The sequence below is a fragment of the Salmo salar genome, chromosome ssa17 (genome assembly GCF_905237065.1).
Source record: "Salmo salar chromosome ssa17, Ssal_v3.1, whole genome shotgun sequence".
NCBI lineage: Eukaryota > Metazoa > Chordata > Actinopteri > Salmoniformes > Salmonidae > Salmo > Salmo salar.
Genome location: NC_059458.1, coordinates 79,728,845 through 79,755,816, shown reverse-complemented (window position 1 = coordinate 79,755,816; position 26,972 = coordinate 79,728,845). Strand labels below are relative to the sequence as shown.

The 26,972-nt window shown below is 41.1% G+C and overlaps 1 protein-coding gene across 2 annotated transcripts; it reads left to right on the top strand.

Moving 5' to 3' along the window:
* The first annotated feature begins 598 nt into the window (after positions 1 to 598).
* On the top strand, positions 599 to 26,970 carry LOC106597975 (interleukin-1 receptor-associated kinase 3). Of its 2 annotated transcripts, none has more exons than XM_045700208.1 (13): positions 599 to 873; positions 10,713 to 10,895; positions 11,197 to 11,273; positions 12,279 to 12,294; positions 14,077 to 14,228; positions 14,429 to 14,493; positions 15,147 to 15,261; positions 15,975 to 16,093; positions 18,039 to 18,234; positions 18,434 to 18,496; positions 18,626 to 18,793; positions 23,815 to 24,286; positions 25,528 to 26,970. In XM_045700208.1, the coding sequence occupies exons 1-13, from the start codon at positions 771 to 773 to the stop codon at positions 25,662 to 25,664; spliced, it is 1,866 nt and encodes a 621-aa protein (XP_045556164.1). In that variant the 5' UTR covers positions 599 to 770; the 3' UTR covers positions 25,665 to 26,970. The 2 variants fall into 2 exon arrangements, with proteins under 2 accessions (XP_045556164.1, XP_045556163.1); XM_045700207.1 differs by having other exon boundaries at positions 12,279 to 12,348.
* Positions 26,971 to 26,972: the final 2 nt, after the last annotated feature.

Here is a 26,972-nt window from a genome sequence, read left to right as displayed (position 1 = left end):
ACTAGGGAGGTGATTTCCCAGCAGTCAACGTCCCGCAATAAGAGCTACAACACTAATATTGGTGTAAACTCTTGATAGTTGTGTTCTGTGGGTGTCCCGGAGTAGACTGATACCCCATTTCATTTATTCACAATACAATAAAAGTTCCTTATTGAACGCGATTCAAATGGTTACAAATAGTTGAATCATGCCATATTTTGGACTAGATAATGCTAAACAAGGTTGGAATGTTGTTATATTAATAAATGTTTAAAAAACCAATAATGAATGAATTAGAAAATCTGTTGAAATAACACTGTTAGATGTATTAGAGCTTAGAATTGCATTGGAGGCATACTTATATCTCAACAGATTTACAAATTTTCTAAATTTACTTTCATTAATACCATGGTACTACTGTGGTACATTCATTAATACCATGGTACTACTGTGGTAGCTTCATTAATACAGTGAAATATAAGTATGCCTCCAATGCAATTCTAAGCTCTAATACATCTAACAGTGCTATTTCAACAGATTTTCTAATGAATTCATTATTGGTTTAAAAAAAAATATATATATATAACAACATTCCAACCTTGTTTAGCATTATCTAGTCCAAAATATGGCATGATTCAACTATTTGTAACCATTTGAATCGCGTTCAATAAGGAACTTTTATTTTGAAGGCGAACCGCAAATGAAACTTTCGTGGCTAGTCTTTATTGTGGCTAGCTTCACATAGGTCAGATTCCTGATGATAATAACGTTGTAGATCAGTCGCAGTTGAGATGGACTCCTCTATGTACCTGTATGATGTCCCCCCAGTTTTCATTGAGACGTTTTGTAAGATAATCGACAGCGGTGATGACAGCCTCGGATGGCGCGGGCTCGGTGAGTAATGTGAACAAAGAAAAGTGTTACTTTCTGTGCGCGTTTTAAGCTGAATGATTATGGGTTTACCTAAACGGAAGTGTTGTGTACACTGTGGTACAGATTGTGTAGATTACATTTTAAAGATCTCTTCTGTGATAAATTCACATTCAGTTTTTTCCCCACCGCACTATGTACCGCTGTTAGTTTATAGCACATAGTATAATGTCACTATACCATCGGCAGACTGGGACAAAAATGTACAGTAGCGCTGGTATTTTAGCTACAGCAGCTCACATCACATCACTGCTCCATAAACCCTTTTCGAGGGCATTTGCCTCTTGCTTGCTCTCCCCTTCAAAATGTACCATGGTACTACTATGCTACTTTCATTAATACCATGGTACTACTATCCTACTTTCATTAACACCATGGTACTACTATGCTACTTTCATTAATACCATGGTACTACTATCCTACTTTCATTAACACCATGGTACTACTATGCTACTTTCATTAATACCATGGTACTACTATGCTACTTTCATTAACACCATGGTACTACTATGCTACTTTCATTAATACCATGGTACTACTGTGGTACTTTCACTTATACCATGGTACTACTATGCTACTTTCATTAACACCATGGTACTACTATGCTACTTTCATTAATACCATGGTACTACTATGCTACTTTCATTAACACCATGGTACTACTATGGTACTTTCATTAATACCATGGTACTACTGTGGTACTTTCACTTATACCATGGTACTACTATGCTACTTTCATTAACACCATGGTACTACTATGGTACTTTCAATAATACCATGGTACTACTATGGTACTTTCATTAATACCATGGTACTACTATGGTACTTTCACTTATACCATGGTACTACTATGCTACTTTCATTAACACCATGGTACTACTATGGTACTTTCAATAATACCATGGTACTACTATGGTACTTTCATTAATAAAATGGTACTACTATGGTACTTTCATTAATACCATGATACTACTATGGTACTTTCATTAATACCATGGTACTACTATGCTACTCTCATTAATACCATGAAACCTCTATGCTACTCTCATTAATACCATGGTCCTACTATGGTACTTTCGTTAATACCATGGTACTACTATGCTACTTTCATTAATACCATGGTACTACTGTGGTACTTTCACTTATACCATGGTACTACTGTGGTACTTTCATTAATACCATGGTACTACTATGCTACTCTCATTAATACCATGGTACTTCTATGCTACTCTCATTAATACCATGGTACTACTATGCTATTTTCATTAATAAAATGGTACTACTATGCTACTCTCATTAATACCATGATACTTCTATGCTACTCACATTAATACCATGCTACTACTATGCTACTTTCGTTAATACCATGGTACGACTGTGGTACTTTCACTTATACCATGGTACTACTATGGTACTTTTGTTAATACCATGATACTTCTATGCTACTTTCATTAATACCATGGTAGTACTGTGGTACTTTCACTTATACCATGGTACTACTGTGGTACTTTCATTAATACCATGGTACTACTGTGGTACTTTCATTAATACATGGTACTACTGTGGTACTTTAATTAATACCATGATACTTCTATGCTACTTTCATTAATACATGGTACTACTGTGGTACTTTAATTAATACCATGATACTTCTATGCTACTTTCATTAATACCATGGTACTACTGTGGTACGTTCACTTATACCATGGTACTACTGTGGTACTTTCATTAATAAAATACAGACAATACAGCCACATTACCCTAACTCTGTTTATACAGGAGCCTCGGTTATGAGGTTTGCATCTAATTCTTGTATAAAATGAATGAGTAAAGATGAAACTATTTGTGAAATGATATAGTGTGATGTTAAACCTTTAATGTGAGAGAATTGTAATCCCTTTAAAGTTTAACTACGTCATTGGCCCGCCCCGTGAGCACAGACATGATCTGGCGTCATGGAACCACCTTTTCTATGGTTACGAATAAAAAACCCCTCCTAAGAAAATCCTCTTCAGACTGAGCAAACCCTCAGCGTGAGCTGTGATTGCAAATAGTTTAGACCACAAAAACCTCAGTGTAAACTAAGGTTGCAATGGTTGTTGAATTACTAACCATACCACGTGGAGCATTGGCTACACGTCTGGAAATGGTTCAACTGAGACTATCGTTCCCTACAGAATAAGAGAAAATCTTAGATACTAATTACTAGTCTGCAGCGAGAAATGATGTAAACCTGGGACGAGAATACCGACAACCGCCGAAAACATCTATTCTATGAGAACATGTCTGAATGGTACTCTGAAGTATCCATTATAACCACAAAAGACTTAGAGCTTCAGGGAAACAGAAAGAGAGACAGCGACTCGGATGAACTCTTCAGCAGACGGACTGATGATTCCAACAGAGATCACAACGACACATGGGCGTAAATATATATTGATTGCAATTATTCCAGAATGAGTGAGCGTTCATATGCAAGGGATTAGCATTTCAATTAATATAATTATCAATTGTGTAGTGATCCTTTTTGTCTTTCCCACTCTTTCTCAGTCCACACCCACTTCCCTTTGTCCACCAAGCCATCATATCAGCTTAGCCCACTAGGGAATCTTTCCTATCCTTGTTAGTAACATATATCTACTGTTTGTTTGTTTGTGCATTTCTGTGATTATTTAGTTAGTAAATAAATTATTAAGCCAATTGGTGTATGATTTATACAGTGGGGGGAAAAAAGTATTTGATCCCCTGCTGATTTTGAACGTTTGCCCACTGACAAAGAAATGATCAGTCTATAATTTTAATGGTAGGTTTATTTGAACAGTGAGAGACAGAATAACAACAAAAAAATCCAGAAAAACGCATGTCAAAAATGTTATAAATTGATTTGCATTTTAATGAGGGAAATAAGTATTTGACCCCCTCTCAATCAGAAAGATTTCTGGCTCCCAGGTGTCTTTTATACAGGTAAAGAGCTGAGATTAGGAGCACACTCTTAAAGGGAGTGCTCCTAATCTTAGCTTGTTACCTGTATAAAAGACACCTGTCCACAAAAGCAATCAATCAATCAAATTCCAAACTCTCCACCATGGCCAAGACCAAAGAGCTCTCCAAGGATGTCAAGGACAAGATTGTAGAGCTACACAAGGCTGGAATGGGCTACAAGACCATCGCCAAGCAGCTTGGTGAGAAGGTGACAACAGTTGGTGCGATTATTCGCAAATGGAAGAAACACAAAAGAACTGTCAATCTCCTCGTGGAGTTGCAATGATCATGAGAACGGTGAGAAATCAGCCCAGAACTACACGGGAGGGTCTTGTCAATGATCTCAAGGCAGCTGGGACCATAGTCACCAAGAAAACAATTGGTAACACACTACGCCGTGAAGGACTGAAATCCTGCAGCGCCCACAAGGTCCCCCCTGCTCAAGAAAGCACATTTACATGCCCATCTGAAGTTTGCCAATGAACATCTGAATGATTCAGAGGACAACTGGGTGAAAGTGTTGTGGTCAGATGAGACCAAAATGGAGCTCTTTGGCATCAACTCAACTCACCGTGTTTGGAGGAGGAGGAATGCTGCCTATGACCCCAAGAACACCATCCCCACCGTCAAACATGGAGGTGGAAACATTATGCTTTGGGGGTGTTTTTCTGCTAAGGGGACAGGACAACTTCACCGCATCAAAGGGACGATGGACGGGGCCATGTACCGTCAAATCTTGGGTGAGAACCTCCTTCCCTCAGCCAGGGCATTGAAAATGGGTCGTGGATAGGTATTCCAGCATGATAATGACCCAAAACACATGGCCAAGGCAACAAAGGAGTGGCTCAAGAAGAAGCCCATTAAGGTCCTGGAGTGGCCTAGCCAGTCTCCAGACCTTAATCCCATAGAAAATCTGTGGAGGGAGCTGAAGGTTCGAGTTGCCAAACGTCAGCCTCGAAACCTTAATGACTTGGAGAAGATCTGCAAAGAGGAGTGGGACAAAATCCCTCCTGAGATGTGTGCAAACCTGGTGGCCAACTACAAGAAACGTCTGACCTCTGTGATTGCCAACAAGGGTTTTGCCATCAAGTATTAAGTCATGTTTTGCAGAGGGGTCAAATACTTATTTCCCTCATTAAAATGCAAATTATTTTATGATAAGTGGGTCCCGTGTGGCTCAGTTGGTAGAGCATGGTGTTTGCAACGCCAGGGTTGTGGGTTCGATTCCCACGGGGGACCAGTATGGAAAAAATTTATGAAATGTATGCATTCACTACTGTAAGTTGCTCTGGATAAGAGCGTCTGCAAAAATGTAAACAACATTTTTGACATGCGTTTTTCTGGATTTTTTTGTTGTTATTCTGTCTCTCACTGTTCAAATAAACCTACCATTAAAATTATAGATTGATAATTTCTTTGTCAATGGGCAAATGTACAAAATCAGCAAGGGGTCAAATACTTTTTTCTCTCACTGTAGAGGGCCATTGGCTTATGTTACCTTAATTAATGATAGTGCATGTCATGTTCCCGCTGCCCACTAAGCTGGGTTTAATATTAGTCAGCATATACAGCCAAAACATTAAGGAACTGGCAGTACATCTGTGTCAAAGTCTCTTTTCCTCTCGTTTTTTTCTATTTAATTTAATATAAAACCATCTGTGTTTGTCATAGAAAGATGGGACTAGTTTCTGTGGATGCGGACAGATTTCCAGCATTGTGCTTCATTTGAAGCAAGCCGTGATGGGCCCTCCCGATGAGCAAATTACATTTCAGGCGGGACTTTCCAGCCTCCGATGGCGGTGGATATGTGATGGAATCCGACACCGGAGTCCCTAGTCACTGCAGTTAAATGTGATCTATGATATTGACAAGTCAAGTGGCCGCTTTAACAATGGAAAGACATGTCATCAAAGATGGAAGGCAGGCGTGGAAAGTGAGATAAGGTAGGACCCCTCTAGCCAATGAGGGGCCAGATACACGGCTCTTCCTCTCTGCTACAGATCAGAAACCCTCGTTGCCTTGCCGGCTGAAGAGACTATTTTATACAATATACAGCCAAAATATGAGGCCTAACTGGCAACAGTAGGATACATGATCTGTGTCAGTGTGCGTAAGTCTTCCTCTGTATTCTGCCTATCTCAACTGCACCACTGTTCTCTGCAGATCTCGGACCAGCACAACCAGAACTTTTAGCAAATAAGTGGGTTCATTTCAGACATTTAGCAACATCAGCACAACATGTCTTCTTTTGCTCTTAAACTGTTTCAGCACCAGCTTTCTGTTTTCATGATCCATGATGTTCTGTTCTGACTGTTTCAGCACCAGCTTTCTGTTTTCATGATCCATGATGTTCCGTTCTGACTGTTTCAGCACCAGCTTTCTGTTTTCATGATCCATGATGTTCCGTTCTGACTGTTTCAGCACCAGCTTTCTGTTTTCATGATCCATGATGTTCCGTTCTGACTGTTTCAGCACCAGCTTTCTGTTTTCATGATCCATGATGTTCCGTTCTGACTGTTTCAGCACCACCTTTCTGTTTTCATGATCCATGATGTTCCGTTCTGACTGTTTCAGCACCAGCTTTCTGTTTTCATGATCCATGATGTTCCGTTCTGACTGTTTCAGCACCAGCTTTCTGTTTTCATGATCCATGATGTTCTGTTCTGACTGTTTCAGCACCAGCTTTCTGTTTTCATGATCCATGATGTTCCGTTCTGACTGTTTCAGCACCAGCTTTCTGTTTTCATGATCCATGATGTTCCGTTCTGACTGTTTCAGCACCAGCTTTCTGTTTTCATGATCCATGATGTTCCGTTCTGACTGTTTCAGCACCAGCTTTCTGTTTTCATGATCCATGATGTTCCGTTCTGACTGTTTCAGCACCAGCTTTCTGTTTTCATGATCCATGATGTTCCGTTCTGACTGTTTCAGCACCAGCTTTCTGTTTTCATGATCCATGATGTTCCGTTCTGACTGTTTCAGCACCAGCTTTCTGTTTTCATGATCCATGATGTTCCGTTCTGACTGTTTCAGCACCAGCTTTCTGTTTTCATGATCCATGATGTTCCGTTCTGACTGTTTCAGCACCAGCTTTCTGTTTTCATGATCCATGATGTTCCGTTCTGACTGTTTCAGCACCAGCTTTCTGTTTTCATGATCCATGATGTTCCGTTCTGACTGTTTCAGCACCAGCTTTCTGTTTTCATGATCCATGATGTTCCGTTCTGACTGTTTCAGCACCAGCTTTCTGTTTTCATGATCCATGATGTTCCGTTCTGACTGTTTCAGCACCAGCTTTCTGTTTTCATGATCCATGATGTTCCGTTCTGACTGTTTCAGCACCAGCTTTCTGTTTTCATGATCCATGATGTTCCGTTCTGACTGTTTCAGCACCAGCTTTCTGTTTTCATGATCCATGATGTTCCGTTCTGACTGTTTCAGCACCAGCTTTCTGTTTTCATGATCCATGATGTTCCGTTCTGACTGTTTCAGCACCAGCTTTCTGTTTTCATGATCCATGATGTTCCGTTCTGACTGTTTCAGCACCAGCTTTCTGTTTTCATGATCCATGATGTTCCGTTCTGACTGTTTCAGCACCAGCTTTCTGTTTTCATGATCCATGATGTTCCGTTCTGACTGTTTCAGCACCAGCTTTCTGTTTTCATGATCCATGATGTTCTGTTCTGACTGTTTCAGCACCAGCTTTCTGTTTTCATGATCCATGATGTTCCGTTCTGACTGTTTCAGCACCAGCTTTCTGTTTTCATGATCCATGATGTTCCGTTCTGACTGTTTCAGCACCAGCTTTCTGTTTTCATGATCCATGATGTTCCGTTCTGACTGTTTCAGCACCAGCTTTCTGTTTTCATGATCCATGATGTTCCGTTCTGACTGTTTCAGCACCAGCTTTCTGTTTTCATGATCCATGATGTTCTGTTCTGACTGTTTCAGCACCAGCTTTCTGTTTTCATGATCCATGATGTTCTGTTCTGACTGTTTCAGCACCAGCTTTCTGTTTTCATGATCCATGATGTTCCGTTCTGACTGTTTCAGCACCAGCTTTCTGTTTTCATGATCCATGATGTTCTGTTCTGACTGTTTCAGCACCAGCTTTCTGTTTTCATGATCCATGATGTTCCGTTCTGACTGTTTCAGCACCAGCTTTCTGTTTTCATGATCCATGATGTTCCGTTCTGACTGTTTCAGCACCAGCTTTCTGTTTTCATGATCCATGATGTTCTGTTCTGACTGTTTCAGCACCAGCTTTCTGTTTTCATGATCCATGATGTTCCGTTCTGACTGTTTCAGCACCAGCTTTCTGTTTTCATGATCCATGATGTTCTGTTCTGACTGTTTCAGCACCAGCTTTCTGTTTTCATGATCCATGATGTTCTGTTCTGACTGTTTCAGCACCAGCTTTCTGTTTTCATGATCCATGATGTTCTGTTCTGACTGTTTCAGCACCAGCTTTCTGTTTTCATGATCCATGATGTTCTGTTCTGACTGTTTCAGCACCAGCTTTCTGTTTTCATGATCCATGATGTTCTGTTCTGACTGTTTCAGCACCAGCTTTCTGTTTTCATGATCCATGATGTTCTGTTCTGACTGTTTCAGCACCAGCTTTCTGTTTTCATGATCCATGATGTTCTGTTCTGACTGTTTCAGCACCAGCTTTCTGTTTTCATGATCCATGATGTTCTGTTCTGACTGTTTCAGCACCAGCTTTCTGTTTTCATGATCCATGATGTTCTGTTCTGACTGTTTCAGCACCAGCTTTCTGTTTTCATGATCCATGATGTTCTGTTCTGACTGTTTCAGCACCAGCTTTCTGTTTTCATGATCCATGATGTTCTGTTCTGACTGTTTCAGCACCAGCTTTCTGTTTTCATGATCCATGATGTTCTGTTCTGACTGTTTCAGCACCAGCTTTCTGTTTTCATGATCCATGATGTTCTGTTCTGACTGTTTCAGCACCAGCTTTCTGTTTTCATGATCCATGATGTTCTGTTCTGACTGTTTCAGCACCAGCTTTCTGTTTTCATGATCCATGATGTTCTGTTCTGACTGTTTCAGCACCAGCTTTCTGTTTTCATGATCCATGATGTTCTGTTCTGACTGTTTCAGCACCAGCTTTCTGTTTTCATGATCCATGATGTTCTGTTCTGACTGTTTCAGCACCAGCTTTCTGTTTTCATGATCCATGATGTTCTGTTCTGACTGTTTCAGCACCAGCTTTCTGTTTTCATGATCCATGATGTTCTGTTCTGACTGTTTCAGCACCAGCTTTCTGTTTTCATGATCCATGATGTTCTGTTCTGACTGTTTCAGCACCAGCTTTCTGTTTTCATGATCCATGATGTTCTGTTCTGACTGTTTCAGCACCAGCTTTCTGTTTTCATGATCCATGATGTTCTGTTCTGACTGTTTCAGCACCAGCTTTCTGTTTTCATGATCCATGATGTTCTGTTCTGACTGTTTCAGCACCAGCTTTCTGTTTTCATGATCCATGATGTTCTGTTCTGACTGTTTCAGCACCAGCTTTCTGTTTTCATGATCCATGATGTTCTGTTCTGACTGTTTCAGCACCAGCTTTCTGTTTTCATGATCCATGATGTTCTGTTCTGACTGTTTCAGCACCACCTTTCTGTTTTCATGATCCATGATGTTCTGTTCTGACTGTTTCAGCACCAGCTTTCTGTTTTCATGATCCATGATGTTCTGTTCTGACTGTTTCAGCACCACCTTTCTGTTTTCATGATCCATGATGTTCTGTTCTGACTGTTTCAGCACCACCTTTCTGTTTTCATGATCCATGATGTTCTGTTCTGACTGTTTCAGCACCAGCTTTCTGTTTTCATGATCCATGATGTTCTGTTCTGACTGTTTCAGCACCAGCTTTCTGTTTTCATGATCCATAATGTTCTGTTCTGACTGTTTCAGCACCACCTTTCTGTTTTCATGATCCATGATGTTCTGTTCTGACTGTTTCAGCACCAGCTTTCTGTTTTCATGATCCATGATGTTCTGTTCTGACTGTTTCAGCACCAGCTTTCTGTTTTCATGATCCATGATGTTCTGTTCTGATAAGTGACTGACAGAGAGCTGGTCTCACTGATAAGTGACTGACAGAGAGCTGGTCTCACTGATAAGTGACTGACAGAGAGCTGGTCTCACTGATAAGTGACTGACAGAGAGCTGGTCTCACTGATAAGTGACTGACAGAGAGCTGGTCTCACTGATAAGTGACTGACAGAGAGCTGGTCTCACTGATAAGTGACTGACAGAGAGCTGGTCTCACTGATAAGTGACTGACAGAGAGCTGGTCTCACTGATAAGTGACTGACAGAGAGCTGGTCTCACTGATAAGTGACTGACAGAGAGCTGGTCTCACTGATAAGTGACTGACAGAGATCTGGTCTCTTTGATAATGTGCGTTTGACTTTGAATGTGAATTTGCTCCACCTCAGCTCAGCCAATCAGAAAACTGGTCTGACCCATCTTGGTAGGGATGCCAGCCATTGCTCACTGGTCAGCCAAATGCTCAGTATAGATTATTATGACAACAGAGAAATTGCGCAAAAGTCATATAAAAACACCAGCCGTGTCATTTTTTAAATATTGTTTTAAAATATATATATATATATATATATATATATATATATATATTTGGGTCAATTTCCACCAGCCCACCTCGTTTAAAGATGGTCCGGCCCTTCTGGCATTTGCCAGAATTGCCAGACGGCCAATTCGCCCATGCACTTTAAGAACGTGCTTCCTGTTGTAAATATGTTTATTTCTCTACTTTATCTATCCCCCTTCAGCTGCGCGTATTGTGCCAAGTTGGATGGAGGTGCGACGCACTGAGAGGCTGGAGGCAATAGGCAAGAGCCCCACGCGAGAACTCATCTGGTCGTGGGCGCAACAGAACAAAACTGTTGGGGACCTTGTGAATGTGTTGGAGGATATGGGTCACTACAGAGCTCTACAGCTCTTTATTCCTCAAGGTAAGGGACTAGATTAGACTATATGACGGTGCAGTCTGTGTCAGTTTCGTATAGTATTCTACACCTCATGGCTTCCACAACTGTAGCTTGTTTTTCAACTGAAGCAAACCCTTTGGTTTCACTTCTGTAATGTCATTGTTGCGTAAACTTCCTCTATTCGTGTGCAAGCACTCAACACTGTCAACAAAACATTTAGCAATCTGTCAGCCTGAACATTTTCAGTGTCCTGCTACACTAATGGTTGATAATGTAGGTCTATGTTATTAGTGGTTAATAAAACAGTGAAATGTTGTCTTTTCAGAAACACAGTATTCCTTCCCCAACAGTGGACCATCAAAGAGCAGCAGGGATAACCCCTCACCTCCTCAGTCACCTGCGGTAGGCTACTAGTCATGTCATGACATATCTATTAATCAAACCCCTCCCCTCCTCAGTCACCCGCGGTAGGCTACTAGTTATGTCATGATATATCTATTAATAAAACCCCCTCCTCAGTCACCTGCGGTAGGCTACTAGTTATGTCATGATATATCTATTAATCAAACCCCCTCCTCAGTCACCTGCGGTAGGCTACTAGTTATGTCATGATATATCTATTAATCAAACCCCCTCCTCAGTCACCTGCGGTAGGCTACTAGTTATGTCATGATATATCTATTAATCAAACCCCCCTCCTCAGTCACCTGCGGTAGGCTACTAGTTATGTCATGATATATCTATTAATCAAACCCCCCTCCTCAGTCACCCGCGGTAGGCTACTAGTCATGTCATGATATATCTATTAATCAAACCCCCTCCTCAGTCACCCACGGTAGACTACTAGTCATGTCATGATATATCTATTAATCAAACCCCCTCCTCAGTCACCCGCGGTAGACTACTAGTTATGTCATGATATATCTATTAATCAAACCCCTCCCTCCTCAGTCACCCGCGGTAGGCTACTAGTTATGTCATGATATATCTATTAATCAAACCCCCTCCTCAGTCACCCGCGGTAGGCTACTAGTCATGTCATGATATATCTATTAATCAAACCCCCTCCTCAGTCACCCGCGGTAGGCTACTAGTTATGTCATGATATATCTATTAATCAAACCCCCTCCCCAGTCACCCGTGATAGGCTCCTAGTCATGATCACCCTATTATGTTATGATCCATGTAGTTTGTGTTGAACTTGAAATGAATAATCTCCCTTTTATAGAGACGAGTCATTTTCACCTTAATGAATGTATGAAAGTGTGTCTCAAATGGGTCCCTGTTGTCTATGTAGGCTAGTCCATGTGTCACCCTGTAATTCATCCTTTGTTACACTGTAATAACTGTTGTGTGTTGTGTGTTCCATGTTGTGTGTGTTTTTGTCATCATGTCCTGTTTTCTCAGTCACCCCCACCTGACAGTGAGTCAACCCAACCTGGTTGGAACCAGTCTAATTATCATGTGTCTGGTGAAGGTACTTGACTGAAAGGTTGCTGAGCCGACAGTGAAAAACTGCCCGTGTGCCCTTGAGCAAGTCACTTAACCCTAATTTGTTCCAGGGGCGCCGTACTACTACCTTGTAAAACAATACATTACACTACACCTATCCGATGTATGTGACAATGTTATTATTCTTTTTATTTTGTATGTCTTGTCCACCTGTTAATATTTCTAATGAGATGAATACATTAGATTGCTGAGTCATTTCATTGTTTCAGTAGGAATTGTATTCGTCATGCTATGTTAGTACTTCTATCACATGTTCTTATGTTGGGTCATCAAAACATCACACCTCATCAAAACATCACACCTCATCAAAACATCACACCTCATCAAAACATCACACCGCAGCATCTGTTGAGATGATCCCTAGATACAACAGACTGATGTGTTGTCCCTAGATACAACAGACTGATGTGTTGAGATGGTCCCTAGATACAACAGACTGATGTGTTGAGATGGTCCCTAGATACAACAGACTGATGTGTTGAGATGGTCCCTAGATACAACAGACTGATGTGTTGAGATGGTCCCCTAGATACAACAGACTGATGTGTTGAGATGGTCCCTAGATACAACAGACTGATGTGTTGAGATGGTCCCTAGATACAACAGACTGATGTGTTGAGATGGTCCCTAGATACAACAGACTGATGTGTTGAGATGGTCCCTAGATACAACAGACTGATGTGTTGAGATGGTCCCTAGATACAACAGACTGATGTGTTGAGATGGTCCCTAGATACAACAGACTGATGTGTTGAGATGGTCCCTAGATACAACAGACTGATGTGTTGAGATGGTCCCTAGATACAACAGACTGATGTGTTGAGATGGTCCCTAGATACAACAGACTGATGTGTTGAGATGGTCCCTAGATACAACAGACTGATGTGTTGAGATGGTCCCTAGATACAACAGACTGATGTGTTGAGATGGTCCCTAGATACAACAGACTGATGTGTTGAGATGGTCCCTAGATACAACAGACTGATGTGTTGAGATGGTCCCTAGATACAACAGACTGATGTGTTGAGATGGTCCCCTAGATACAACAGACTGATGTGTTGAGATGGTCCCTAGATACAACAGACTGATGTGTTGAGATGGTCCCTAGATACAACAGACTGATGTGTTGAGATGGTCCCTAGATACAACAGACTGATGTGTTGAGATGGTCCCTAGATACAACAGACTGATGTGTTGAGATGGTCCCTAGATAGAACAGACTCATAAATAATATTGAGGGCATTATGTGGAACATCCAATGAGAGGAAGCTTCTGAGAGGTATCCAATTCCCTATTTCACTTCCCTTTTTATTTTGTGGTTTCATTGACGACCAGTATCACAGGGTGCAACCCAAATGGGCACCCTATTCCCTAAATAGTGCCCATGGGTCAAAAGTAGTCCGCTATGTAGGGAATAGGGTGCTGTTTGGGACGTAACCATACGGCTCATTGAACATGTGTAAAAGTACTAGTGAAAATGCTGAGGTTTTTCCTCGTTACTCTGCGTATGTTCTAAGTATTCTCACCTTGTTGCTAGGTAGAAACCACAGGCTTAGTGTTTTCACTTTGTTGCTAGGTAGAAACCACAGGCTTAGTGTTTTGACCTTGTTGCTTGGTAGAAACCACAGGCTTAGTGTTTTGATCTTGTTTCTAGGTAGAAACCACCGGCTTAGTGTTTTCACTTTGTTGCTAGGTAGAAACCACAGGCTTGTGATCACCTACTCAGACGTCATAGAGGGAACTAGACATTTTCACCAGGACATGAAGATCTCTGAGGGCAGCTTCTCTGCTGTCTACAGAGTGGTAAAGGGAAATGAAACCTTCGCTGTCAAGCTCTTTAAGCAGGTACTGACACTCCCACTCCATACCGTGCTCCATTTATAAAAGTCATCTTTTCAAAATGACCCTGGCTTGATGGAGATGAAATATAATAAAGGTCATTATTCAACTAGAGAGACATTTATTTGGTTATGTGCTTCAAAAGGACTGAGGACATACACAACACAGTTCAAGTGTTTGTTGGTCTTCTTCGTTGGTCTGTACAGGTGCAGAAAGCCTCATGGAGGAAGTTGTGGGATCTATTCAGGAGAGAGATGGAAGTTCATCATCTGTATGTCTAACTACTCCATTCATCCTCCATTTTAGATTGTTTCTTTATGTCTACCTACTCCATTCATCCTCCATTTTAGATTGTTTCTGTATGTCTACCTACTCCATTCATCCTCCATTTTAGATGGTTTCTGTATGTCTACCTACTCCATTCATCCTCCATTTTAGATGGTTTCTGTATGTCTACCTACTCCATTCATCCTCCATTTTAGATGGTTTCTGTATGTCTACCTACTCCATTCATCCTCCATTTTAGATTGTTTCTGTATGTCTACCTACTCCATTCATCCTCCATTTTAGATTGTTTCTGTATGTCTACCTACTCCATTCATCCTCCATTTTAGATTGTTTCTGTATGTCTACCTACTCCATTCATCCTCCATTTTAGATTGTTTCTGTATGTCTACCTACTCCATTCATCCTCCATTTTAGATTGTTTCTGTATGTCTACCTACTCCATTCATCCTCCATTTTAGATTGTTTCTGGGTAAATATTTACCACTGAAATCCATTAGGACATATCAATAGTCTTTCATGCACACATCTTCTCCTAATTGTAAAAAAATGAAAATCTGTTGTCAGTGACTTACCTGGTTAAATAAAGGTAAATATCTGTCTTTTACTAATCATCAAATCTGCCTGTTTATCCTTCAGCTACCAGCATCCTAACATCTTAGAGCTGTTGGGTTGTTACTCTGATGGGGATCGTTACTGGCTGGTATACCCTTACCTTCCCAACGGATCACTGTTCCACAGACTGCATGACCAGGTGAGATGTTCTATTCTATACCCCCTACCTTCCCAACAGATCACTGTTCCACAGACTGCATGACCAGGTGAGATGTTCTATTCTATACCCCTTACCTTCCCAACAGATCACTGTTCCACAGACTGCATGACCAGGTGAGATGTTCTATTCTATACCCCCTACCTTCCCAACAGATCACTGTTCCACAGACTGCATGACCAGGTGAGATGTTCTATTCTATACCCCCTACCTTCCCAACGGATCACTGTTCCACAGACTGCATGACCAGGTGAGATGTTCTATTCTATACCCCCTACCTTCCCAACGGATCACTGTTCCACAGACTGCATGACCAGGTGAGATGTTCTATTCTATACCCCCTACCTTCCCAACGGATCACTGTTCCACAGACTGCATGACCAGGTGAGATGTTCTATTCTATACCCCCTACCTTCCCAACGGATCACTGTTCCACAGACTGCATGACCAGGTAAGATGTTCTATTCTATACCCCCTACCTTCCCAACGGATCACTGTTCCACAGACTGCATGACCAGGTGAGATGTTCTATTCTATACCCCCTACCTTCCATTTTATTCTACTAAACTACTATTCTATTCTATTTCAATGCCAAATATATCAGTGTATCTGTCTCTGTGGTGGACAGACTGTATGGTAGTAGGTGTATTGATGTTTAAATGCTAACATGTCTCGCCTCCTGCATCTCTCTGTAGAACGTAGTGCCTACTCTCTCATGGCAGGAGCGTCTGGACATCATCAAGGGGATGGCTAAGGCTGTACATCACCTACACATGGCCCAGCCCTGCACTGTGGTCTGTGGTAACATAACAAGGTACCAGCTCAAACCCCTAGTCAATAACATAACAAGGTACCAGCTCAAACCCCTAGTCAATAACATAACAAGGTACCAGCTCAAACCCCTAGTCACTAACATAACAAGGTACCAGCTCAAACCCCTAGTCAATAACATAACAAGGTACCAGTTCAAACCCCTAGTCAATAACATAACAAGGTACCAGCTCAAACCCCTAGTCAATAACATAACAAGGTACCAGCTCAAACCCCTAGTCAATAACATAACAAGGTACCAGCTCAAACCCCTAGTCAATAACATAACAAGGTACCAGCTCAAACCCCTAGTCAATAACATAACAAGGTACCAGCTCAAACCCCTAGTCAATAACATAACAAGGTACCAGTTCAAACCCCTAGTCAATAACATAACAAGGTACCAGCTCAAACCCCTAGTCAATAACATAACAAGGTACCAGCTCAAACCCCTAGTCAATAACATAACAAGGTACCAGCTCAAACCCCTAGTCAATAACATAACAAGGTACCAGTTCAAACCCCTAGTCAATAACATCACAAGGTACCAGCTCAAACCCCTAGTCAATAACATAACAAGGTACCAGCTCAAACCCCTAGTCAATAACATAACAAGGTACCAGCTCAAACCCCTAGTCAATAACATAACAAGGTACCAGCTCAAACCCCTAGTCAATAACATAACAAGGTACCAGCTCAAACCCCTAGTCAATAACATAACAAGGTACCAGTTCAAACCCCTAGTCAATAACATAACAAGGTACCAGTTCAAACCCCTAGTCTATAACATAACAAGGTACCAGTTCAAACCCCTAGTCAATAACATAACAAGGTACCAGCTCAAACCCCTAGTCAATAACATAACAAGGTACCAGCTCAAACCCCTAGTCAATAACATAACAAGGTACCAGCTCAAACCCCTAGTCTATAACATAACAATGTACCAGCTCAAACCCCTAGTCAATAACATAACAAGGTACCAGCTCAAACCCCTAGTCAATAACATAACAAGGTACCAGTTCAAACCCCTAGTCAATAACATAACAAGGTACCAGCTCAAACCCCTAGTCAATAACATAACAAGGTACCAGCTCAAACCCCTAGTCAATAACATAACAAGGTACCAGCTCAAACTCCTAGTCAATAACATAACAAGGTACCAGCTCAAACCCCTAGTCTATAACATAACAAGGTACCAGCTCAAACCCCTAGTCAATAACATAACAAGGTACCAGCTCAAACCCCTAGTCAATAACATAACAAGGTACCAGCTCAAACCCCTAGTCAATAACATAACAAGATACCAGTTCAAACCCCTAGTCACTAACATAACAAGGTACCAGCTCAAACCCCTAGTCAATAACATAACAAGGTACCAGCTCAAACCCCTAGTCACTAACATAACAAGGTACCAGCTCAAACCATTAGTCTAGTCACTCACCTCACCCCCCTTTCACCCCCTAGCCTAGTGGTTAGAGGCAGGTAGCCTAGTGGTTAGAGTGTTGGACTAGTAACCGGAAGGTTGCAAGATCAAATCCCCAAGGTAAAAATCTGTCGTTCTGCCCCTGAACAAGGCAGTTAACCCACTGTTCCCCGGTAGGCCGTCATTGTAAATAAGAATTTGTTGTTAACTGACTTGCCTCGTTAAATAAAGGTTCAATAAGAAAAATGTCAGGGTCTTGGTGAATGATGGGACCAGGAAAGAGACAGACTTTTTTTTAAAGCATTGGTTTTAGCATAGCATAACACAGCATATCACAGTATAACATAGCCTAGCATAGCATAACACAGCATATCACAGTATAACATAGCCTAGCATAGCATAACACAGCATATCACAGTATAACATAGCCTAGCATAGCATAACACATTTCCAAAGATCCCAGTCACACCTGAGTTCCAAAGATCCCAGTCACACCTGAATTCCAAAGCGTATTCTCTCTGTGTAGTTCTAACATACTGCTGGACGAGCGGCTGCAGCCCAAGCTGTCTGATTTTGGGACGGCCTGTCTCAGACCCCACTCTGTCAGTCAGAGCTGCACCGTTACCTTGGATACGACCTTCGGAACCCTGGGCTACCTGCCGGAGGAATACATCCGAGACGGAAAGCTGTCCGTCAGTCTGGACGTGTTCAGCTTAGGAGTGGTGAGTTAGTGAACACTTGACAAAAAATGCTCTGAAACATATTTTTGACAAAACAATCCTCTTTCAACAGACGTGGTCTTTGTCAGCTACTTGTGACTAATACTGGATAAACTGATCTGAATGCCAGAACATAGCTGTTTGTGAATTGATTGGATGTCTATGACCAGAACCTGTTAATAAGAACCTATTTCTTCTTTAGGTTATAATGGAAATATTAACGGGACGGAAAGTTAGAGAGGAGACTCCTAAACACACCCTGCTGGTGAGACTAGAATTACATTTTGTTACTTTCGGAAATTGCACATTGCATTGAAATGCTTGCAAACACATGAAATAATGCTGGATTGCTGGATACATGCAGTCTGGTTCATGCTACCTCCCTCCCATCCAGAGAGACGTCCTAAGTGGAGAGGTGGAGGACACTGGCAGTGTAGACTCCTGTCTTCAGTATCTGGACCCGAGAGCTGGTCTTTGTCCCCACTCTATGTCCTTTACCTTGTTGCGTCTAGCCCTGGACTGCACCTCTACACGACCACGCAACAGACCCACCATGGAGAATGTGAGTCAACTCAATACAATTCAATGCAATCCAGTTCAATTTAGTTCAATTCAATTAAATTCTACTTTATTGAGTTGGGTAAATGTGAGAATAGGGACATGAACCTGACTTTTAGAGTCAAGGTTCAGGGTAGGACTGTTTGTTTGATTTTCCACTGAATCAGACCTGAATCAGACCTGGGCAGAAAATAGTTTATTTTGTAGTTTGTTTGAAAATACCAACTTTTGAAATACTCGAGGTAGTCGAAGATAGTTTAGGTAGAATTTGAGCTAGTCGAAGATAGTTTAGGTAGAGTTTGAGCTAGTCAAAGATAGATTAGGTAGAGTTTGAGCTAGTCGAAGATAGTTTAGGTAGAGTTTGAGCTAGTCGAAGATAGTTTAGGTAGAGTTTGAGCTAGTCGAAGATAGTTTAGGTAGAGTTTGAGCTAGTCTAAGATAGTTTAGGTAGAGTTTGAGCTAGTCGAAGATAGTTTAGGCAGAGTTTGAGCTAGTCGAAGATAGTTTAGGTAGAGTTTGAGCTAGTCAAAGATAGATTAGGTAGAGTTTGAGCTAGTCGAAGATAGTTTAGGTAGAGTTTGAGCTAGTCGAAGATAGTTTAGGTAGAGTTTGAGCTAGTCGAAGATAGTTTAGGTAGAGTTTGAGCTAGTCTAAGATAGTTTAGGTAGAGTTTGAGCTAGTCTAAGATAGATTAGGTAGAGTTTGAGCTAGTCGAAGATAGTTTAGGTAGAGTTTGAGCTAGTCGAAGATAGTTTAGGTAGAGTTTGAGCTAGTCGAAGATAGTTTAGGTAGAGTTTGAGCTAGTCGAAGATAGTTTAGGTAGAGTTTGAGCTAGTCGAAGATAGTTTAGGTAGAGTTTGAGCTAGTCGAAGATAGTTTAGGTAGAGTTTGAGGTAGTTGTTTTGATATTCAAATACAGGTCTCAGGAAAAGAATACCTCACCAATAGCCAAATCATATTTGAAGGTATTTGAATATATGCAAGTTATTTGAAAAACTAAAAAATATTTATTTGGTGGCTGCCAAATATTCGATGAAGAACCCAAAACTATAACAGTTAGTTGAATTCGTCTAAATACATGATAATTAGCACATAGTTTGGAGGCTCTCAGATATGAATCTTAATATAGTCTATAGCCTAGAATAAAATAAATGAGGGACATGGAATCACCTCAACATTAGAGAAGATTAACAAAATGACTGACAAATATGTTCCTAATGAGTGACATAAGGTTATACGGTAATGAGTGACATAAGGTTATACGGTAATGAGTGACATAAGGTTATACGGTAACACTTGACATCCAGTTCTTGTACATATGTAGTAACTTTGTGATTATTACAATAGCAACATTGTTGTTACATAGGACTTTGGAAATGTCTTTATAATTACACAATAATGGAGTTATTAAATGAAATAAGGAACAGTCACTATTCTGGTGTAGAGAAGTTACAAAAATTCTCAGCTCATTGCTATGCAATTCAAATGCAATTACCAAATTATTATGTAACAAAATGCTAATACAAGGTAATTAAAGTTGTTTTACTCCGGCACAAGAACAGTTTAATGTTAAAGGTTACTTAGAATGCTAACAGTAACAAAATATGGATATTAAGTGTTGAAAGCAAACGAAATATCCCAAAACTGCCTTCTCGAATCAACTACAGCCAAGGTAGGTGGAAAATCATGTTAGTTTATATTCTGAGTAAATTATCCCTTTAAAGATGGTGTAGTGTGTGTTTAAAACAAGAACACTTCCTCTCAGATGGACAAAGAGGATCGACGTTGTTTGCAAATGGATTTGAATTACTCTGCAGTATTTTCAGGTATTATAAAATGAATTGCAGCTTTGAACCGTTTCAGTGGCATGTTGAAAGAGTCATACAGTACAGATGTAGGATCTTAGTTTGAGCCAGTTTGCTACAGCAGGAAAATAATCCTCAGCAACAGGAAATGTGAATTATGTGGATTATAATGAATGGACATTTTTGTATTGGTTGACACATTTTTCATTAGGGCAAATCAAATCTGAAATGTTAAAGTCAATATTACAAACTTTAGAAGCCTTTTCAAAACTCAAATACACTACAAGTTTGCATTTTCTGCTGTGCAGGAAAATTCTCAGCAACAAAAGTGTGATCAAAGTAAGATCCTACATCTGTAGTTGAGCGTCACAATTTATGTTTACTTATCTGTAAAAAAAAAAAAGGACATTTAGGAGAATGGACATTTACAGAATGTTCACATAGAAATGTATTGTGAAGATCAAATATGACTGTCAGATAGATTGGAATAGGATAGGAGATTGGGCTCTGTTCATTCTATTTCTATCTTCAATATACAATTCTAGATACAGCCCTGTCATTGGTTGAAGACAGCCAATCCAACATACAGTTCTAGATACAGCCCTGTCATTGGTTGAAGACAGCCAATCCAACATACAGTTCTAGATACAGTCCTGTCATTAGTTGAAGACAGCCAATCCCATACAGTTCTAGATACAGTCCTGTCATTAGTTGAAGACAGCCAATCCAACATACAGTTCTAGATACAGTCCTGTCATTAGTTGAAGACAGCCAATCCCATACAGTTCTAGATACAGCCCTGTCATTAGTTGAAGACAGCCAATCCAACATACAGTTCTAGATACAGTCCTGTCATTAGTTGAAGACAGCCAATCCCATACAGTTCTAGATACAGTCCTGTCATTAGTTGAAGACAGCCAATCCAACATACAGTTCTAGATACAGTCCTGTCATTAGTTGAAGACAGCCAATCCAACATACAGTTCTAGATACAGTCCTGTCATTAGTTGAAGACAGCCAATCCCATACAGTTCTAGATACAGTCCTGTCATTAGTTGAAGACAGCCAATCCCATACAGTTCTAGATACAGTCCTGTCATTAGTTGAAGACAGCGAATCCAACATACAGTTCTAGATACAGTCCTGTCATTAGTTGAAGACAGCCAATCCCATACAGTTCTAGATACAGTCCTGTCATTAGTTGAAGACAGCCAATCCAACATACAGTTCTAGATACAGTCCTGTCATTAGTTGAAGACAGCCAATCCCATACAGTTCTAGATACAGTCCTGTCATTAGTTGAAGACAGCCAATCCAACATACAGTTCTAGATACAGCCCTGTCATTAGTTGAAGACAGCCAATCCCATACAGTTCTAGATACAGTCCTGTCATTAGTTGAAGACAGCCAATCCAACATACAGTTCTAGATACAGTCCTGTCATTAGTTGAAGACAGCCAATCCAACATACAGTTCTAGATACAGCCCTGTCATTAGTTGAAGACAGCCAATCCCATACAGTTCTAGATACAGTCCTGTCATTAGTTGAAGACAGCCAATCCAACATACAGTTCTAGATACAGTCCTGTCATTAGTTGAAGACAGCGAATCCCATACAGTTCTAGATACAGTCCTGTCATTAGTTGAAGATAGCCAATCCAACATACAGTTCTAGATACAGTCCTGTCATTAGTTGAAGACAGCCAATCCAACATACAGTTCTAGATACAGTCCTGTCATTAGTTGAAGACAGCCAATCCCATACAGTTCTAGATACAGTCCTGTCATTAGTTGAAGACAGCCAATCCCATACAGTTCTAGATACAGTCCTGTCATTAGTTGAAGACAGCCAATCCCATACAGTTCTAGATACAGTCCTGTCATTAGTTGAAGACAGCCAATCCAACATACAGTTCTAGATACAGTCCTGTCATTAGTTGAAGACAGCGAATCCCATACAGTTCTAGATACAGTCCTGTCATTAGTTGAAGACAGCCAATCCAACATACAGTTCTAGATACAGTCCTGCCATTAGTTGAAGACAGCCAATCCCATACAGTTCTAGATACAGTCCTGCCATTAGTTGAAGACAGCCAATCCCATACAGTTCTAGATACAGTCCTGTCATTAGTTGAAGACAGCGAATCCCATACAGTTCTAGATACAGTCCTGTCATTAGTTGAAGACAGCCAATCCAACATACAGTTCTAGATACAGTCCTGTCATTAGTTGAAGACAGCGAATCCAACATACAGTTCTAGATACAGTCCTGTCATTAGTTGAAGACAGCCAATCCAACATACAGTTCTAGATACAGCCCTGTCATTAGTTGAAGACAGCGAATCCCATACAGTTCCAGATACAGTCCTGTCATTAGTTGAAGACAGCCAATCCCATACAGTTCTAGATACAGTCCTGTCATTAGTTGAAGACAGCCAATCCAACATACAGTTCTAGATACAGTCCTGTCATTAGTTGAAGACAGCCAATCCAACATACAGTTCTAGATACAGTCCTGCCATTAGTTGAAGACAGCCAATCCCATACAGTTCCAGATACAGTCCTGTCATTAGTTGAAGAGCCAATCCAATAGTTTCTGAAATGCTGTCACTTCCTGAGATCTGTATTCAAATAGTTTTTTGAAGTTGTCCTTTTTTGAGGATCTGTTTTCAAGTAGTTGTAGTCACCTCCAAAGTAACTATTTGTTTCTCTGAAAGCAGCGTTAAAACTAGAGTTCTCTTAGGTCTGGACTGAACTCTGAAAGCAGCGTTAAAACTAGACTTCTCTTAGGTCTGGACTGAACTCTGAAAGCAGCGTTAAAACTAGAGTTCTCTTAGGTCTGGACTGAACTCTGAAAGCAGCGTTAAAACTAGAGTTCTCTTAGGTCTGGACTGAACTCTGAAAGCAGCGTTAAAACTAGAGTTCTCTTAGGTCTGGACTGAACTCTGAAAGCAGCGTTAAAACTAGACTTCTCTTAGGTCTGGACTGGATACTGTAGCTAGGTGAAGGGCTGACTAGACAAATGAGAACAAAAGTCATTTACAGCCTCTCGATATCTGTGGACTTAGTAAATATTGACTTTATGAGTCATACTAGATTTCTGTCTGTCCATTTCTGGTGAGTGAAGAGATTACTGCTTTTATTTACAGGTAAATCATTGATAGCACATTGTCTTTTACAATAATGAAATGGGTGTTCTCCCCCAACCTGCCTCTTCCAGGTGTTACAGGTATTGAGCCAGCTGCTTCCCCTGCCGTGCCCACCTGAAGAGCAGCCACACACTCTGACCGACGAGGCCCCAGCTCCCCCTGCCTCTCCTGCCCAGACGGGACATGGCCCCAGCTCCAACCCCAGCCCCAGTGTGCCTGTGGAGGATGATGAGCTGCACAGTTACCCCATTGAGAACCCACAGCCAGCTCCAGCCCAGGGAGGGCCCTGTGAGTGTAGCCAGTCAGAGGTCACCTATCTGGGCAGTGGGGAGCGGAGCAGCCACCTGTCACGGGAGGGGGCAGGGGAAAGAGCAGGACTAGGGGCTGATGAGGCTGACCAGAGCCTACAGACCAATGGAGAGCCAGTGGATCTTTACAGTAGCTGGCCAGTCCAGTGTAGCTGTTCAGCTGAGGTGGATGGACTGGGCTGTGAGGACTGTAGAGCCAATGGGTTTACTCCCTGCCCCTCAGACCTCCCTCAAGGCAAGTATTATGTTTGGGACCAGGAGTTATACCTCACCACCTTACATAACCAGGTTTAAGCCCAAGGCCCTACCTATGGAATGTAACTACCTATAGACTGTAACTATCTATAGACTGTAACTCCCTATAGACTGTAACTACCTATAGACTGTAACTACCTATAGACTGTAACTCCCTATAGACTGTAACTACCTATAGACTGTAACTACCTATAGACTGTAACTACCTATAGACTGTAACTCCCTATAGACTGTAACTCCCTATAGACTGTAACTACCTATAGACTGTAACTCCCTATAGACTGTAACTCCCTATAGACTGTAACTACCTATAGACTGTAACTACCTATAGACTGTAACTACCTATAGACTGTAACTACCTATAGACTGTAACTACCTATAGACTGTAACTCCCTATAGACTGTAACTCCCTATAGACTGTAACTATCTATAGACTGTAACTATCTATAGACTGTAACTATCTATAGACTGTAACTACCTATAGACTGTAACTCCCTATAGACTGTAACTACCTATAGACTGTAACTCCCTATAGACTGTAACTACCTATAGACTGTAACTACCTATAGACTGTAACTCCCTATAGACTGTAACTACCTATAGACTGTAACTACCTATAGACTGTAACTCCCTATAGACTGTAACTCCCTATAGACTGTAACTACCTATAGACTGTAACTCCCTATAGACTGTAACTATCTATAGACTGTAACTACCTATAGACTGTAACTCCCTATAGACTGTAACTACCTATAGACTGTAACTCCCTATAGACTGTAACTCCCTATAGACTGTAACTACCTATAGACTGTAACTACCTATAGACTGTAACTCCCTATAGACTGTAACTACCTATAGACTGTAACTACCTATAGACTGTAACTACCTATAGACTGTAACTCCCTATAGACTGTAACTACCTATAGACTGTAACTCCCTATAGACTGTAACTACCTATAGACTGTAACTACCTATAGACTGTAACTACCTATAGACTGTAACTCCCTATAGACTGTAACTACCTATAGACTGTAACTAGGACCTGGAGGTTATCCAGGTTGGGTCAAAGGGTCAAGGAAAAACTGTGTTTTAGCTATAGAACCTGGTTGTATAAAAATGAAGATTTCAGAGATAATTTCTTCTTTACCCAGCAGCCAATGTTGAGTCAGACTCACATACTGGAACCTTGGTTTAATTCTAATTGTTCTGTCTATGTTACAGGTGACCTCAGCTTCTCTTCCCTCAGTATAGTGGACAACCCTGCCAAGCAGAGAATGATGAATAAGATTGATCTGTACAACAGAGGCCTCCTCAGAACAGAGGAACTCCTCTCTGTCTCCATCACCACCCAGGAGTGAGAAAGCTGATCTAGGATCTGCTTGCCCTCCACGAATCCTAATCTTAACCATTAGAGGGTAAAAACACAAAACAGACCCCAGACCAGCATCGAGGACAACTTCACTACTTTGAATGACACATGCATACAGTACATGGCCTGCAGAGAGAGAGGGTTAACTTATCCATATATCTGACTTAGTCATTGCTGGCCCTGGTTAAATGGCCTGGCCCTGGTTAAATGGCCTGGCCCTGGTTAAATGTCCTGGCCCTGGTTAAATGACCTGGCCCTGGTTAAATGACCTGGCCCTGGTTAAATGACCTGGCCCTGATTAAATGACCTGGCCCTGGTTAAATGACCTGGCCCTGGTTAAATGACCTGGCCCTGGTTAAATGACCTGGCCCTGGTTAAATGACCTGGCCCTGGTTAAATTATTTGGCCCTGGTTAAATGACCTGGCCCTGGTTAAATGACCTGGCCCTGGTTAAATGACTTGGCCCTGGTTAAATGACCTGGCCCTGGTTAAATGACCTGGCCCTGATTAAATGACCTGGCCCTGGTTAAATGACCTGGCCCTGGTTAAATGACCTGGCCCTGGTTAAATGACCTGGCCCTGGTTAAATGACCTGGCCCTGGTTAAATGACCTGGCCCTGGTTAAATGACCTGACCCTGGTTAAATGACCTGGCCCTGGTTAAATGACCTGGCCCTGGTTAAATGACCTGGCATGGCCACTCAGCCACAGGATACTGTAGATGGTGTCAAATCTCCCTTTCTCTAAATGACTGTACGGATCTGGGCTGGGTTTCCCAAAAAGCATCGTAGCACTATGATCATCTTTCGTCCATTTAGTTTCAATGGAATTAAGATGGTTAGTGCTACGATGCTTTTGGGAAATCCAGCCCTGGTAGGTGACAAGATGTGATGTTCATATGCTTGAATGATAGCAATCTATGTCCTTCATTGACAGTATATTATGCTAAAAATATATATTCTTGTAGAAAGATATTTATTATCTGCTGACAGATTCCATTTTATATTTGTTATTTATAAAATTAGGATATGATTTATACAGTACTTCTATAATAAAAACATTTTATAAAGATAATTTAAAATGAAAGTTCATGCTAAAACGTTAGCGTGTAGAAACAGTGCCAGGGAAACTAAACCAAAGCATGAATTGCTGTCATACCTTGTCCATAGACTACTTACAGGGTAAGGAAACCAATGTGTCATTTTGTAATTTGGGTCAACTATCCCTTTACTTATGTTTTGTAAGTTGACTTTACATTTTGTCATGCCTTTTATTAATAAAATAAGATTGACAATGTG